This window comes from Leptodactylus fuscus, chromosome 5 (genome assembly GCF_031893055.1).
Source record: "Leptodactylus fuscus isolate aLepFus1 chromosome 5, aLepFus1.hap2, whole genome shotgun sequence".
Lineage (NCBI taxonomy): Eukaryota > Metazoa > Chordata > Amphibia > Anura > Leptodactylidae > Leptodactylus > Leptodactylus fuscus.
In genome coordinates this window covers 57,652,741-57,666,861 of record NC_134269.1, presented here as the reverse complement: position 1 = coordinate 57,666,861, position 14,121 = coordinate 57,652,741, and the positions used below count along the sequence as shown (strand labels likewise).

The following is a 14,121-nucleotide window of genomic DNA, read 5'->3' as shown; positions in this document are numbered from 1 at the left end:
TTATCACTTTGGCGTAAACAATTCCTGATCTGGCATCATTTGGCTGTCACCATGACCATACTGTGTAAGGAATAAGCAAAATGCGGAGTATGTGGCGACCAGTAAGTTTGCAGATAGAGCATGTATATATTCTGTATAATACAGCTCTTTGTAGCCCCATTATACATTTTTTAGCTGTAAGGGCTTGTTCACATCTGCGCCTGGGACTCCGTTTTTCAGGTCTCAGTTTCCTGCACAAAACAGGGCAGGAGACGGAAACCTGCCGGCATCTTTAAAACCCATTCATTTGAATGGGTTTGAAAAGTGTCCGGCCGTGAGCGCTGGTGAGCGTTTTATGCTCTCCGCAGCGAAACCGTTTTTTTTAAACTGGACACAGAGTCAGACATGTAGTACTCTGTGTCCGGCTTAAAAAAAATGGTTTAGCCGCGGAGAGTTCAAAACGCTCACCAGCGCTCACGGCCGGACTCTGCATAACAGGTTTCCGTTTTCTGCCAGCAGAAGATGGAAACCTAATACGGAGTGACGAACGCTGGTGTGAAGGATGTATTATAGGATAGGGTGTCAATATAAAATCTGCAGAGTCTAACAGCCTTAACACCCACAAATCTGTGGGACACTTGCATGCTGCTTCAGTACCCATGAAGTCTATGGGGCAGTACTGCAGAACCTACAGTACAATCGCCGCTGCAGTTTGTTTGGCAATTTAGCAGCATGACTCTTCTGGGCTGCCTTAGTACTGGTGATCTGTGGGGGGTCTTGGGTGTCGGACCCCTGCAGATCTAATATTGATGGCCTATCCTAAGGAGAGACCATCAATCTAATGGTTAGTGCATTTCTAATCTTAATCTCCTTATATCATTAATATATTGTTTTTCATACTTCTTCTCTACTTCTTGCAGCAAAGATGGACATCTCGCAAAAGACTTTGTGTTTCTAAGGTAAGTTCTCTTGACTTTCATATGTGTACTAGGAATAGGTTAAATAAATCCTCCTTGGTGGAAAAGGGAACCTTGCTTTAGCATCACCTTTTGGAAGACTGCTCTCTACAGATCAGTGCATGATTTTCCTGAGACCTAGTGGCATAATCTGGGAATAAAACCAAATTAGTATATCTTCTACAGAAAGAATAAAGATCCATCCATAGACAGCTGTGTAGAGGTTATTTCCTCTCATCAGTACGAAACAGCGTACTGGCTGGTTCTTTGGTGGAAAAGGTGAGCTTGCTACCCATTCCAAATGTGAAACCCTTTTAAACAAGTCCCCAGTCACTTCCACCTGGCACAGGCAACCACTTTAAGGGCTGAAGCAATATTTTTACCTTTTTATAATTCAGGTAAATATTCAGTGCAGGTTGTTCATATTAGAGACTGTGGCTGACCCTGCCCATTTATTAGCTGATGGCTATTCCTCCCATATCTCCTTGTATACCTGCACGCTTGGCTTTGCCAACTGTGCTTGTGTTCTTTATGGGGAGGGGGAGTAAGCTTCTGGTGGAGACTTATCTTCCCTGAGAACAAAGACAAGGCGTGTTAATATTCAGAAGCCAGATCCATGTCTTTCTCAAAGTTTGCCATTGGGGAGAGTTGGGAGGTCCTCGGTCACGTTAGACGGTATGTCTTGTCCTGCTGAAATCAGATTCAGCCAAGATATGTAGCCTAATGTGTATCATTTCCATAGTTACATAGTAGATGAGGTTGGCTGAAGACATCAGTCCATCAAGTCCAACCTATAACCCTACAGTCCCTTACAGTGTTGATCCAGAGGAAGACAAAAAAAACACCATGAGGCTCACGCCAATTGCCCCATTTCAGGGGGAAAAAAATTCCTTTTGATGTAGAATTTTGTCTACCAGTAATTTGGCTTCTGTTACCAGTGCAGGTACTGAGGTCGCTCATAAGACAAGCTTTCTTAATTCATTGGATCAATCTCTTCTGTAAGGTTTTCTGTATTCTGTACCTGAATAACAACAACACACAATTTTAGCAATTTTTTTTTCTCACATCTGAAGTGTGACTTTGCAAAGTAGTATCAATTGATTGGATGTTAAAAATGTTACTGGTTTTGTGATTTTTCTCTTTTCGAGTCCAAACCAGACAGTGGTTTGCCTCTTCTTATCACAGCGTGTCTTGTGAGTACAGACACTAACCCAGATAAGATTGAGCATCTCACTGCAGGTCATCCAGCTCCCAGGGCTCTGACTGTCATCTTAACATTCCTGTAATAAGATGCAAGTGATGCAGTGATAACTGATTAAGACATGAAATGAATGTCATTATCTTACAGCTGATCCTAAAAGTGTGATTTATCTCCTAGCACCAGAGGATCTTAAATACATTGGTGGGGTATTTTATTGTAGTGATCATATGAAACTCCATTTATTTTGTAGGAAATTTGTTTATAGTGGATATATCTGTCCTCTGATGCCCAGTTTTCCAATCAGTAATATGTCAGGATGTGGAGGGCGATCCATTCCCCATGACTGTGCAGCTCTAGATAATCCTAGCTTTGGAGGGTGCATTACTTTATACTATACCACCACCAAGCATGTAGCAGACCTATCCATGCACCCACACTGCAACACATGGAGGAAAGAATCTATTCAGCAGCTCCCGCTAGATCAGGGCTCAGCAACCTTTGGCTCTCCAGATTCTATGAAACTACAACTCCCAACATGCTCTATTCACTTTCATGGAAGATCCAAGAACAGCAGAGCAAGTATGCGTGCCAAAGGATGCCTACTCCTGCTAGGGAGGGGGTATTATGTTAACTTAAGGAGACACTGCCTTTTTAGACCAGGGACTTATCCTACTAATATTATAAGTGTGAAAGTTTGTGTGTTTGGATGTTTGTGAGTTTGGATGTTTGTTCCTCAATCACGCTAAAACGCCTGGACGGATTTGCGTGCAATTTTCCACAAACATAGTTTTCCCTTAGGATTGAGTCACAGGCTACTTTTGGTGCCACTAAACAACATGGCTTCCTAGCAGGAGACTCACAAAAGCAGGACTCCTAGCCCCAGCTATAGACTCACACACACTGCCTGGCATTTCCTGCCTCAACCTGCCTGCACACTCCTTACTGTCACCTCAGGAGTAGCCCTCACTCTACTCACTCACATTTACATATAGTTTACACTATATAACACATCACATTGTCTGTATCACAACATACACAATACAACACATCACATTGTCTGACACAATACAACACATCACATTGTCTGACACAATACAACACATCACATTGTCTGACACAATACAACACATCACATTGTCTGTATCACGACATACACAATACAACACATCACATTGTCTGACACAATACAACACATCACATTGTCTGACACAATACAACACATCACATTGTCTGACACAATACAACACATCACATTGTCTGACACAATAGAACACATCACATTGTCTGACACAATACAACACATCACATTGTCTGACACAATACAACACATCACATTGTCTGTATCACGACATACACAATACAACACATCACATTGTCTGTATCACGACATACACAATACAACACATCACATTGTCTGTATCACGCCATACACAATACAACACATCACATTGTCTGACACAATACAACACATCACATTGTCTGACACAATACAACACATCACATTGTCTGTATCACGACATACACAATACAACACATCACATTTTCTGACACAATACAACACATCACATTGTCTGACACAATACAACACATCACATTGTCTGTATCACGACATACACAATACAACACATCACATTGTCTGACACAATACAACACATCACATTGTCTGACACAATACAACACATCACATTGTCTGACACAATACAACACATCACATTGTCTGACACAATACAACACATCACATTGTCTGACACAATACAACACATCACATTGTCTGACACAATACAACACATCACATTGTCTGTATCACGACATACACAATACAACACATCACATTGTCTGACACAATACAACACATCACATTGTCTGTATCACGACATACACAATACAACACATCACATTGTCTGTATCACGACATACACAATACAACACATCACATCACATTTGCTAGCCCACCAAACTTTTTAAAGCACTTTTACAGTTTCACACGTCTGTGTCCGCCCAATTCTCAAATCACCGCAGACGAAGTCGCGGGTAAAAGCTAGTTAGACCATACATGCAAAGAATTCTTGGAAAAGAATAGGCAAAGAAATCTTCCTTGGTGGGAAAAGGAGAACCTCCTCTAGTACTACCTTTTGGATGGTAGCACCCTATATATCAATGCCTGGTTATGTTAAGGCAGCATGAATTTGCTGACCGGCTTTCTTTAAGAAACTACACTTGATGCATTACTGTCAAATGTCCAGCAGAGGGAGGCAAAGCCTAGCCTGTTCCTACATGGCACACAGGCCTCCGTCCTGCTGAGCAAGGTTTACGGTGTATGAATGTATAGCAATTTAACTCTGTAAGGAATTTCCCACAATGCCTTAGAAAAATCTGACAAACAGTCGTATGCTCTAGTTTATTGATTCTCCTAGTGCACTAAAACAGCAGTACATCAATAACCATCTTTAGTTAGGAAACCCTGGGCTGTAGAGGAGTACTAGCAGTTAGCAAAACAGCACTGACTCCAGAGCGGAAAAAATGTGAGCGTAGGGAATACTGGTTTCACGGGAGAGATGAGAGGCTGCGAAAATATACAGCAAGAGAAATTATATACTTTACAGACCTTTAATGCATCAGTCACCTAGAGAAGAGGAAAAAGCAGATTCACAAACGGCCTTTATAAAGCCACGTGGTATAAAGAGATTTTTTTTCCTTTTTTCACACATTGTATAAATATGTGATTTACTTTTAAGAGAATTTATAAAATGGCAAATTATAGATTTCAAAGTCATCATCCTCTATCAAGATATTATATTCTGATTTAATTCTTGAAAAAACCTAGATAACAATGGAGATGTTCCCAGTTACAACTTACATATGGGCTATTAACTTCACCAACATCGCATAAATGCGTTTTCAAATTATATATATTTTATGGGCTGCCACTTCATCATGCCATAAAACAAGACTCCGTCTCTGCTCCTGGCGAAGTGATGGCCAACTAGGGACCTGGAGTCCTGTTTTGGTGCAGGAAAGCATAAAATTCAGGTATGGTTAAAAGGGCTTGTCCCAGGAACACTTTGTCCCCCTATCCTGTGGATAGAGCATACATGTCTGATAGCCAGGCCTATTTTTTTTGGAACAGGTGTTATTTCCACCACACTGTATTCATAGGGTTGAATAGTGAGCAGCAAAGATGCATTCAAACAGTAAGACACAGGATGCCCCAGCAGTGGAACCTCCAACTATCAGACAATGATGCCCTAGCCTGCGGATAGGGAATAAGTGTTCATGGGACACCCCCTTTAACTTTAAAACTTAGCTTTTTTTTATTTATCCCTTCATGTATTCCTTAAGTGAATTGGCTGACAGTATTCACCCTCTGGAAGGTTAGTGGTGACTGTGAATACCAATTATTGATTCCCTAATGAAAAAATACTGAGTATAAAGAACTTCAACCTACTTATTTCTATCAAGAGAAATGGTAGTCATAGGTTCCTCCAGATATCCAGTTTAAGACCTTGCTAAATAAGCTCCTCTTTTCTCGTGTAATGTGTTTCTATAGCGAAATCTGGGAGTTACATGAAGATTTTGCAGAAGATTTTGCCCTGTTCATCGAAAGGGGTGAAATGTGCAGTGAAAATTTTCATCCTTAAAGGGGTTGTCCACTTTCAGACCAATATTGAGAGACAAATGTTATGGTTTGTATAATAAAAAGTTGTACAATTTTCCAATATATTTTCTGTACCAATTCCTCACGGTTTTCTAGATTTCGGCTTGCTGTCATTCATTCTGTTACTTCTAGAGGATAAAAGTCTGCCCATGGTCATGTGATTTACGGTCCATGGTCATGTGATGAGCACACAGGTGCCGCTCGTTACAGTCACAGCACAATAATCAGACACCTGCCTGGTAATTAGCTGCGCACCTGTGTACTCATCATATGACCATGGACCGTAAATCACATGACCATGGACCGTAAATCACATGACCATGGTCAGACTTCTATCCACTAGAACTAACAGAATGAATGACAATAAGAAGAAATCTAGAAAACCGTGAGGAATTGATACAGAAAGTATATTGGAAAATTGTATATCTTTTTATTGTACAAATAATATTTGTTTCTCAATATTGATCTGAAAGTGGCCAACCCCTTTAATTCATGTGATATATATTTAAAAATCGGCAGTTTTGGAGCAGATTCCTGCGGTATGTGGGGTAACATTTAGTAAATTCTCATCCACTTTGCTGCTACTGTAAACACTCTGGATTATCCGGATGCAATTCTAAATTAAAAATAAACCTCTGCAGCATATCTGCCCTGTGTAAACATACCCGTAGTCTTCTATTTTAGTGTTGAAATGTTCAGAGGGTGTCTTGCCAGCAGTAAAAGAGTTATGTTAGCTCTGTTGTAAATTTATATCTGCAAAATAGGTCAGATATGACTGTCTTTTGGGAAAGTGGACGAAAGCAGCAGAAGGGGAAAGAAAAAAAAAATCTAACATGGAAAGCATCACTTCAAACATGACTGCATTAAACGCTGAAATGTTCAAAGTACGATAGAGAAAGATAAAGCCTTTGATGGGAAGTGGATGTTTCCCAGGGACATTAGAAGCAGTAATCCAGATGTTCTAGTGTAATGCAATGAGTGTCCATGGATAGATGCCGAGCTCGGCCAAGTACAGCCTGCTGTAGGCCCTACCCCTCCACTCCCATGCTGTTCTGCCATATGGAAGTAATCTCCAGTCTCTTTTAATAGCCAGCATTGGATTCCATTTTCACAAAGCTCGCGCAGCTAAGTGAAGCTGCTTTATGGACAAGTTAGATAGAAGCACTTCCAAGATAAACACTGATTTTGAAATTAGGACATACCAAGCCACAAAATTATTTTAGGACATATTTCATAGACGAGCTGCCATTTCCCTGCAGCAGCTGCCAGACTGTAGGACGCAGCTTTGATCCCGATCTCATTACAAGGATTATAAACAGAATGGACAGTGTGGAGAAAAGGGGCAGATTTTATATAATTGCAAATATTACTTTTCTGTGATCTACCAGTATCCATGGTTGTGTTACTGCGCCCTACACAGTCTGCTTGGATAGAGGGGACATATTCAGTAGTATTTCAGAACATTTGTATTAAGATTAAGGCTAGGATTACAAGGAAATTTTGCGACCAAAGATTGCCCAGTCTGCCTGCAACACCATTACCAATGTTAGTGAAGGGAATCGCCATGCGACCACTAGACTGCCATGGTTTCAATTTTTGCGACTTGAAGGCACACTGATGGTCTTAATGCAACTCCATTGTTCACTAACTTTAGTGAAGGAGTCACAGGGTGACTCGGCAATCTTTGTATGCTTTGCGTTGCGGCCAAATTTACCATGTAGCCCTAGCCAAATTCTACTCAAAATGTGTGTTTTTTTTTTTTTTTAGAGGACCCAGTAGCTTATTTCTGTCTGTTGTATTCTTCAATAAATGAAGATTCTGGAGCATTTTTTTTTTTTTTAATAGAATTCTGCCTTATGTTCCTTTTGTTGCTCCTCATAGAATATATGCACTAATTGACAACTAGCTGTTACTATTCACCTTATTAAAGGGGCAGGACTGGTACTGTCAGCATTGATCAGACAGTGTCAGACTATACTCGGACACCTCCCCCCACAAATTAGTGACTTCCAGTTATTATATGCATACGTTTCCAGGACGAATAAGAGAGGAAAGAAAAGAAAATCCAGATTTGTTGTTATGGAGAAAAGAATTATTTACTAAAATAGACATGTTACAGGTCCTCTAGTAGATTTACTAGTTATTGTTGCTGAAATCTTACATCAGAAGGATTTACTTTTGTATAGCTTGTTGTGTCATAGACCGGTATATCAAAATGCTTGGGGTCCATTGAACTAGGAGAAAGTGCTGGTCCATAAAGAACATGAGATCAATATATGTATAATGTAATTGTGCGAATGTTCTGGATATAACAAAATTGTGAGCGTCTTGGCAAAAATGCAAACAGAGGTCGGACTGTTGGATTGTAGAATAAATGTCACCTGGCACCAACATCTGGCCCAAATAGTGTACTATTCTTAGTGCATGCTGTGCTGTCATGTTCGCTTGCCTTGCCAAGCTAGCCATTCATATATGCTTGCTATTCTAATGTGGCTTTGTTATACATTGTTGCACTAGGCGACATCCGTGCAGTCCCTTCAGCTATCGGAGTCCCTACGAAAGAACCAGCTGTGGAATGGAAGCGTCAGCATTACATTACTGGAAGGCATTAATCTTCCGGATGGCAGTGCCTTTGATACCTTTGTACGGTTTAAGCTTGGAGATCAGAAGTACAGGAGTAAGGTGAGGCCTAGAGCTCTACTATTGGTCCTTCCACTGACTGGAGTTTTATTGTTGGCAAGTTTGGTTTTACTTTGACATATTGCACTGTGGTGACAATGAAACCACCCGCACACACCAGCCCCATAGCAGTCTCCTAAAACTATATTTTATCATGATCATAACCAAATCAGTTTATGGTGTTTTTCTACAAATTCTGCACAATTTGGCACTAGAAAACAATACATTTTTTTGAAAAACCCACATTATATTTTCAGCGACCCTATGTTTGTATAAACCTTAGTCCTTATGGTTTTGTTATAATTTTATGACCGTTTGTTAAAATGTCTTAATTTTTTATTTTTTTTTTTCCTTCTTGTAGACCGCATGTAAAAGTACAAATCCTCAGTGGAGGGAGCGCTTTGATTTCCATTACTTTTCTGACAAAATGGGAGTATTGGACATTGAAGTGTGGGGGAAAGACAGCCGCAAACATGATGAACTTTTGGGATTGTAAGTATGTCATTGTATGTATTTTGTACTTTGTATTGAACATGACAATAGAAAAAGTGTTGGCGTTTGAACACTGTAGAAAGTGATAAAACAATACAATGTATCTAGATTTGAGAGCTCCGTTTTCACTGTAAGGCTATGTTCACATCTGAATCAAAGCCCGTTGCACATTGTCAGATATGATGAGGAAAAATGCTACTGCATAGCACAATGTTATAAAGATCCATCTTGATGTTAAAATTTCACACAACAACCTACAGTAAATCCCAATTGTGAAATTTTAAGGGAAAAAATATAATACTGATATTGGGCAGGAGTTGATCATTTCAATAAGGACAAACTCTCCAGGTATCTGCAATCTTCTCCCCCCAAAAATGGGTAAATCTATAGGGTCTGCTGTTGAGATGGGCTTATAGCCTGGGGTCCATGGGTCTTTACTGCTCATCCTCCTGCTCTGTACACTATAAATATTTGATGATGGCCATCCTTAGTAGTTATTACCAATAATGTGCCATGTTACTGTATGTGTGTTCCACTTTTTGATGCTACTGTACGTTTTATGTAACACATATTGTTTTCATAAATGTATATGTTTAATACTAAATGATGACAATGTGAATAAGCTTACTAACTGGGGGGGGTCTACAATATTTGAAGGTCGTGAAGTTGTGAGTCTTGTTGAACATGTCTGTAATGTCTTCTGCAAAGTTGTAGACCTTGCTCTGCCTCCCAGTCTGAACAAGCTGGCACTTGGTGAAAGCTTCCTGCCAAGTAGATCACTTAGATCACTCGTAGATTATCCTTTCTCCCATTTATGTCAGCGTGTACAGAGTCTTTATCCAAGTGATGACTAGACAGTAATTTATGATAATCCATTAGATACTTCATAGAGTGTGATATAGTGTACTATTTGGCCACTGGTATATTAAATCTGACAATGTTCCTTTTATTTAGGTGTAAAGTGGATATTGCTGGACTGCCCTTGGAGCAAATCAATCGCCTGGAAGTGCCTCTAGAGAGTAACCAAGGCTCAATACACCTTTTGATTGTCCTTACACCATGCTCAGGAGTCTCCATCTCTGACCTCTGTGTGTGTCCGCTGGCGGACCCAGGTGAAAGGGAACAAATGCGAGAGAGATATGTAAGTATATGGCCGTGTCCATGTGTCAGCCGATAAACTTGTCAATGTTTCTAATAGCAACCAGTGAAATTGTTACAAAACTGAACTATAAAACTCAAGATTAGTAAAATATAAATATCTGCACAAAAAGTTTGACGCCACATTATTCCCTACAAAAGAGACCGCACTTCGCCTCCTGTAACCTGTGCCTACATAGTTTGTACAACCTCACCCTAAAAAGGAAGACAGAACAAATCAGAGTAATGTCTCTTTTACTACTGCCTTGATCCATTTTAAGTTACATTTGAAGAAGTGAATTATATTATTGGTAAAAAAAAAAATCTGTCTGGCCGCTGTTGGTGGACTCTTTAGTAATGCATGTGTCATGATATGGTTTTCCTTTACTTCCATAGTGTCTAAAAAATTCCTTTCAAAACGTGAAAGATATCGGCTTCCTTCAAGTCAAGGTATTAAAAGCAGAAGACCTTCTTGCAGCGGATTTTTCAGGTTGGTCAACCCTATACCTTAGTTCCAAAACACTGTAGAATTTATATAATGGCCATTTCCTACTCACTTGCATGTATTCCTACCTCCTGAATACAAACTACCCATTCCTCTATCGTTTGTTCTCTCGGAGATAAAATACAGTCAGAAGAGTCAAGTAGAAGCTTTTTACTTCTCCCTGACCAGGAAATCTGCCTGCTTGACCTTGTCTATATATGTTCAGAGAGTTGGACTACATAGTTGTCAGAAACTCAGAAAAAAAAGAACTGCAGAGTTCGTTAATTAGATAATGCAGTCAAGTGTCTTGGGATACAATTCCCTTTTCTGACAAATTACACATACTGTCCATAGACTCAAGCCTGCATGAGCTCCATATAACTTACAACTAAGTTACTTGTGAATGATGGAGTCTTGAGTGTTGGGACAGAGTATGTGTGGGTCATATACAAAAGATGGCGGTCGGCCAAGTGATGTCTTCTAATCCTGCCATAGCCATGCAAGTTCTACGTGGACGAGCAATGATTGTGAACTGAATGGGAGAGGAAGGGAAACTGGTGCTAGACATCTTTGGCTTATATCCGAGAACAAAAGGATCAGGTAGTTAAAATCCAAATACCAGATCCTTTTCCTCCCCCCCCTGACATCGGGGGAAAGTCAGGAGGCCTCCATACACATTAGATGGTTGGCCAATGCCTATGGTCTACTAATGTCATGAATATTGGGCAGGACTAGTAAATCCTCCCAATTTTGGTTTGGTCTTATTAGCTTTGATATCCTGTCTTATCAGTGGCTATAGGATGTCATGTAAATTATCTGGAACCATTCCTAACAGTATTTATTTCCGATAATTGTTCTTTCTAATTGTGCCGTCAATAAAAGCTGCAGGTTATCACCAGCACAACGCAATCACTGCATCGGTTAAATAAGTGGCGATCAATGTGTTTATTCTCAACTGGCGCTCATCCTGGTCAGCCCTTGCTCTTTTACCACAATGCCCTGCTACATCTCTATGGTATTATTTGTGCCGCTAAACCCGTAATGCTTTTTAAATATTACAAATAAGCATCGCTATTTATGTGTACAAGATGTTGGAATATATCCATGTACTATAGTGGTGCTTCCAGCATGTCCCTGATATTGTAGTATGGTCACAAATCTGGGTGCAGATTATGAATTTCATGGAATGACGAATAAGGAATATACCGCGGGCTCTGATTGTTTTAGACTGGAATAATGTTTCCCTTGTCCAATTACAAGGCAAGGGTTAATTTTATTTGACACCTTATTGTGCTGCATGTGACACCGTGTGGATTAATTGGAATTCTATGTAGGAAGATTTTGCAGACGCTGTAAGCACATCCTTATTTCATTTGTAGAATCTGAATTGATCGCTCATCTTTCCACCAGCAAAACATGAGCAGGTTGGATGTGAACCACAGTATAGAGATTCTGATGCTGGAGATAATCGTTTTGTCAATGTGAAATGACTTTTCTGCCTCATTGACTAGTTTTTATACATGTGCATGTTATTTGCACAGATTGCATTTGTTCACTGACCAAAAACAGTGTTCAGAAAACAAAATTGCAGGGTGAAATTGTCTTTTTCTGTTGTGTTTTTTAGTTTTTTTTTTTTCTTTGTTATTGCCATAATCTACTTTTGCATTTTGATGGTTAACTCTTTGACCACCGTAAGAAGGAAAACTTTTTTAAAAAAAGATTTAGTTTTGTATCCTACGTTTACAATATTTTGTGTATACAAATAGGTTATTTAGGTTTTCTGGTACCAGACAATAGGATTCTAAGCTACGAGGATAAGTATCACAATATTTTTGGCAAAATTGTCCATGATCAATAGTTTTTCTGGGAGTTTAATTCCGCTCTATGGATGACATGTGACTTACATTTGGAGCAATGAATTTTCTACAATCTTTAGCTTACATTTTTGTCACTTATCAGCAATTCTGTGCAAATACCTGTAACACAATGGTGGGCCAAAATTGTTGTAGAAGATAAACACTGCCCTGCTACATCGATACCAGTGATGGAGTTGGCGTTGCCCTTCCACATTTTGGTTGATTGCCACTAGTCTATCTCGCAACACCCTCAGTTCAAGTCATGTATTTTAAGGTGCTGTACTGCCTGGTGATCTGAAAATAATCGTCCACCTATCAGTGCCCCGCCGCTTTCCAAGACTCCTGACTTTTAGGCTGCGGCAAGTGACCTCTGCATCTAATCATTGGTCGTAGCATTGTCCTGGGTAGTATCCACGATATGCAGTGATGTATACAGGGGTCATTTGTCCATGTCCAAACATCATTATTTGATACAAACATGGGCAGGGAAGGGGCAACATGGTGGCTCAGTGGTTAGCACTGCAGCCTTGCAGCGCTGGAGTTCTGGGTTGGAATCCCACCCGGAACAATATCTGCAAGGAGTTTGTATGTTCTCCCCGTGTTTGCGTGGGTTTCTTCCCATTCTACAAAGACATACTTAAATGGAATAAAAAAAAAAATTTACATTGTGATCCCTATATGGGGCTCACAACCTACATTAAAAAAAACAAAAAAAACAAAACAAAACATGGGCAGGGCATCTGGAAAGCGGTAACATGGTAGCGACAGAGGGTCGGTAAGGTATTAGTTTATTTTAGGCCATTCATTTTGGTCAAACATTGATAGGGTTTTGCCAACCACCATAACTTACGTTCTCACATTGAAATCATTGCACTGTAATAACGGGTGTCCTCGTAATCCTTTTGAATAGTGGGTGCCTCTATTCATGAAACCCAAATGATGTCTGTAAGAAGACTGTTAAACATCCACATGCATTTTAACCAGATGGTGGTTTCATTCCAGCTTTCTCCTTACAGATGGTGTATTCTCTTATACATGTTTGCTCTTGGAGTAGGTCTTTGTATAAGAAAACACACAGTATGGATCTTTGATTCAAGGGTAAAGTTATAGGGGTGCAGCGGTGACCGTCGCTACCGGGAAGCCATCTAAAACTCAAAATATATGGTGATTCTAAATGGGACAAGGCAGATGGGGCCTCTTTACGCATTTTACACTGGGGCCCAGGAGCTTTTAGTTACATCTCTGCTTTGATTGCAAACATGGCCGCCGTTATCATAAAGGTATAATGCTGATACCATTTGTGTATCCCAGTGACAAACCTTTTGACCTCTCTGTGACATGAATGATAATGTATCTACTCTACATTGCTCTTGAGACAATGGTTTACTTTTCTTATGTCGGATTTAGAGTAGAGTGTCCTTCGGGAAGAAGTTACTCCGTGCCATGCACTCTGCATTACGACATATGAAAATATTTTTTATCTTTGGTTGCACTCTAAAAATTAGTCACTTTAATACCTCTTTGGAAGAAAGTCTGTATGGGAGCTGCAAGGAAGTGTTTATATCGGTAGTGCTGTAGTTCAATACAAAGGTTTTAAGCTGCCGAGAAGGTTGGAAATATCCCATTTTGAAGTAAAGTGTATGAAGACGAAAGAAGCGAAGTCATCTGTGAGTGTGTGTTGA

At 39.9% G+C, this 14,121-nt stretch overlaps 1 protein-coding gene across 1 annotated transcript in view; it reads left to right on the top strand.

Annotated features, from left to right (window-relative positions):
- Positions 1-14,121, top strand: part of MCTP2 (multiple C2 and transmembrane domain containing 2) — an 87,509-nt gene that overhangs the window by 30,223 nt on the left and 43,165 nt on the right. Inside the window, exons 7-11 of the mRNA XM_075273221.1 lie at positions 900-938; positions 8,309-8,473; positions 8,832-8,962; positions 9,917-10,103; positions 10,496-10,589. Coding sequence (XP_075129322.1) covers positions 900-938; positions 8,309-8,473; positions 8,832-8,962; positions 9,917-10,103; positions 10,496-10,589 — 616 coding nt within the window. The remainder of the gene's footprint in view (positions 1-899; positions 939-8,308; positions 8,474-8,831; positions 8,963-9,916; positions 10,104-10,495; positions 10,590-14,121) is intronic.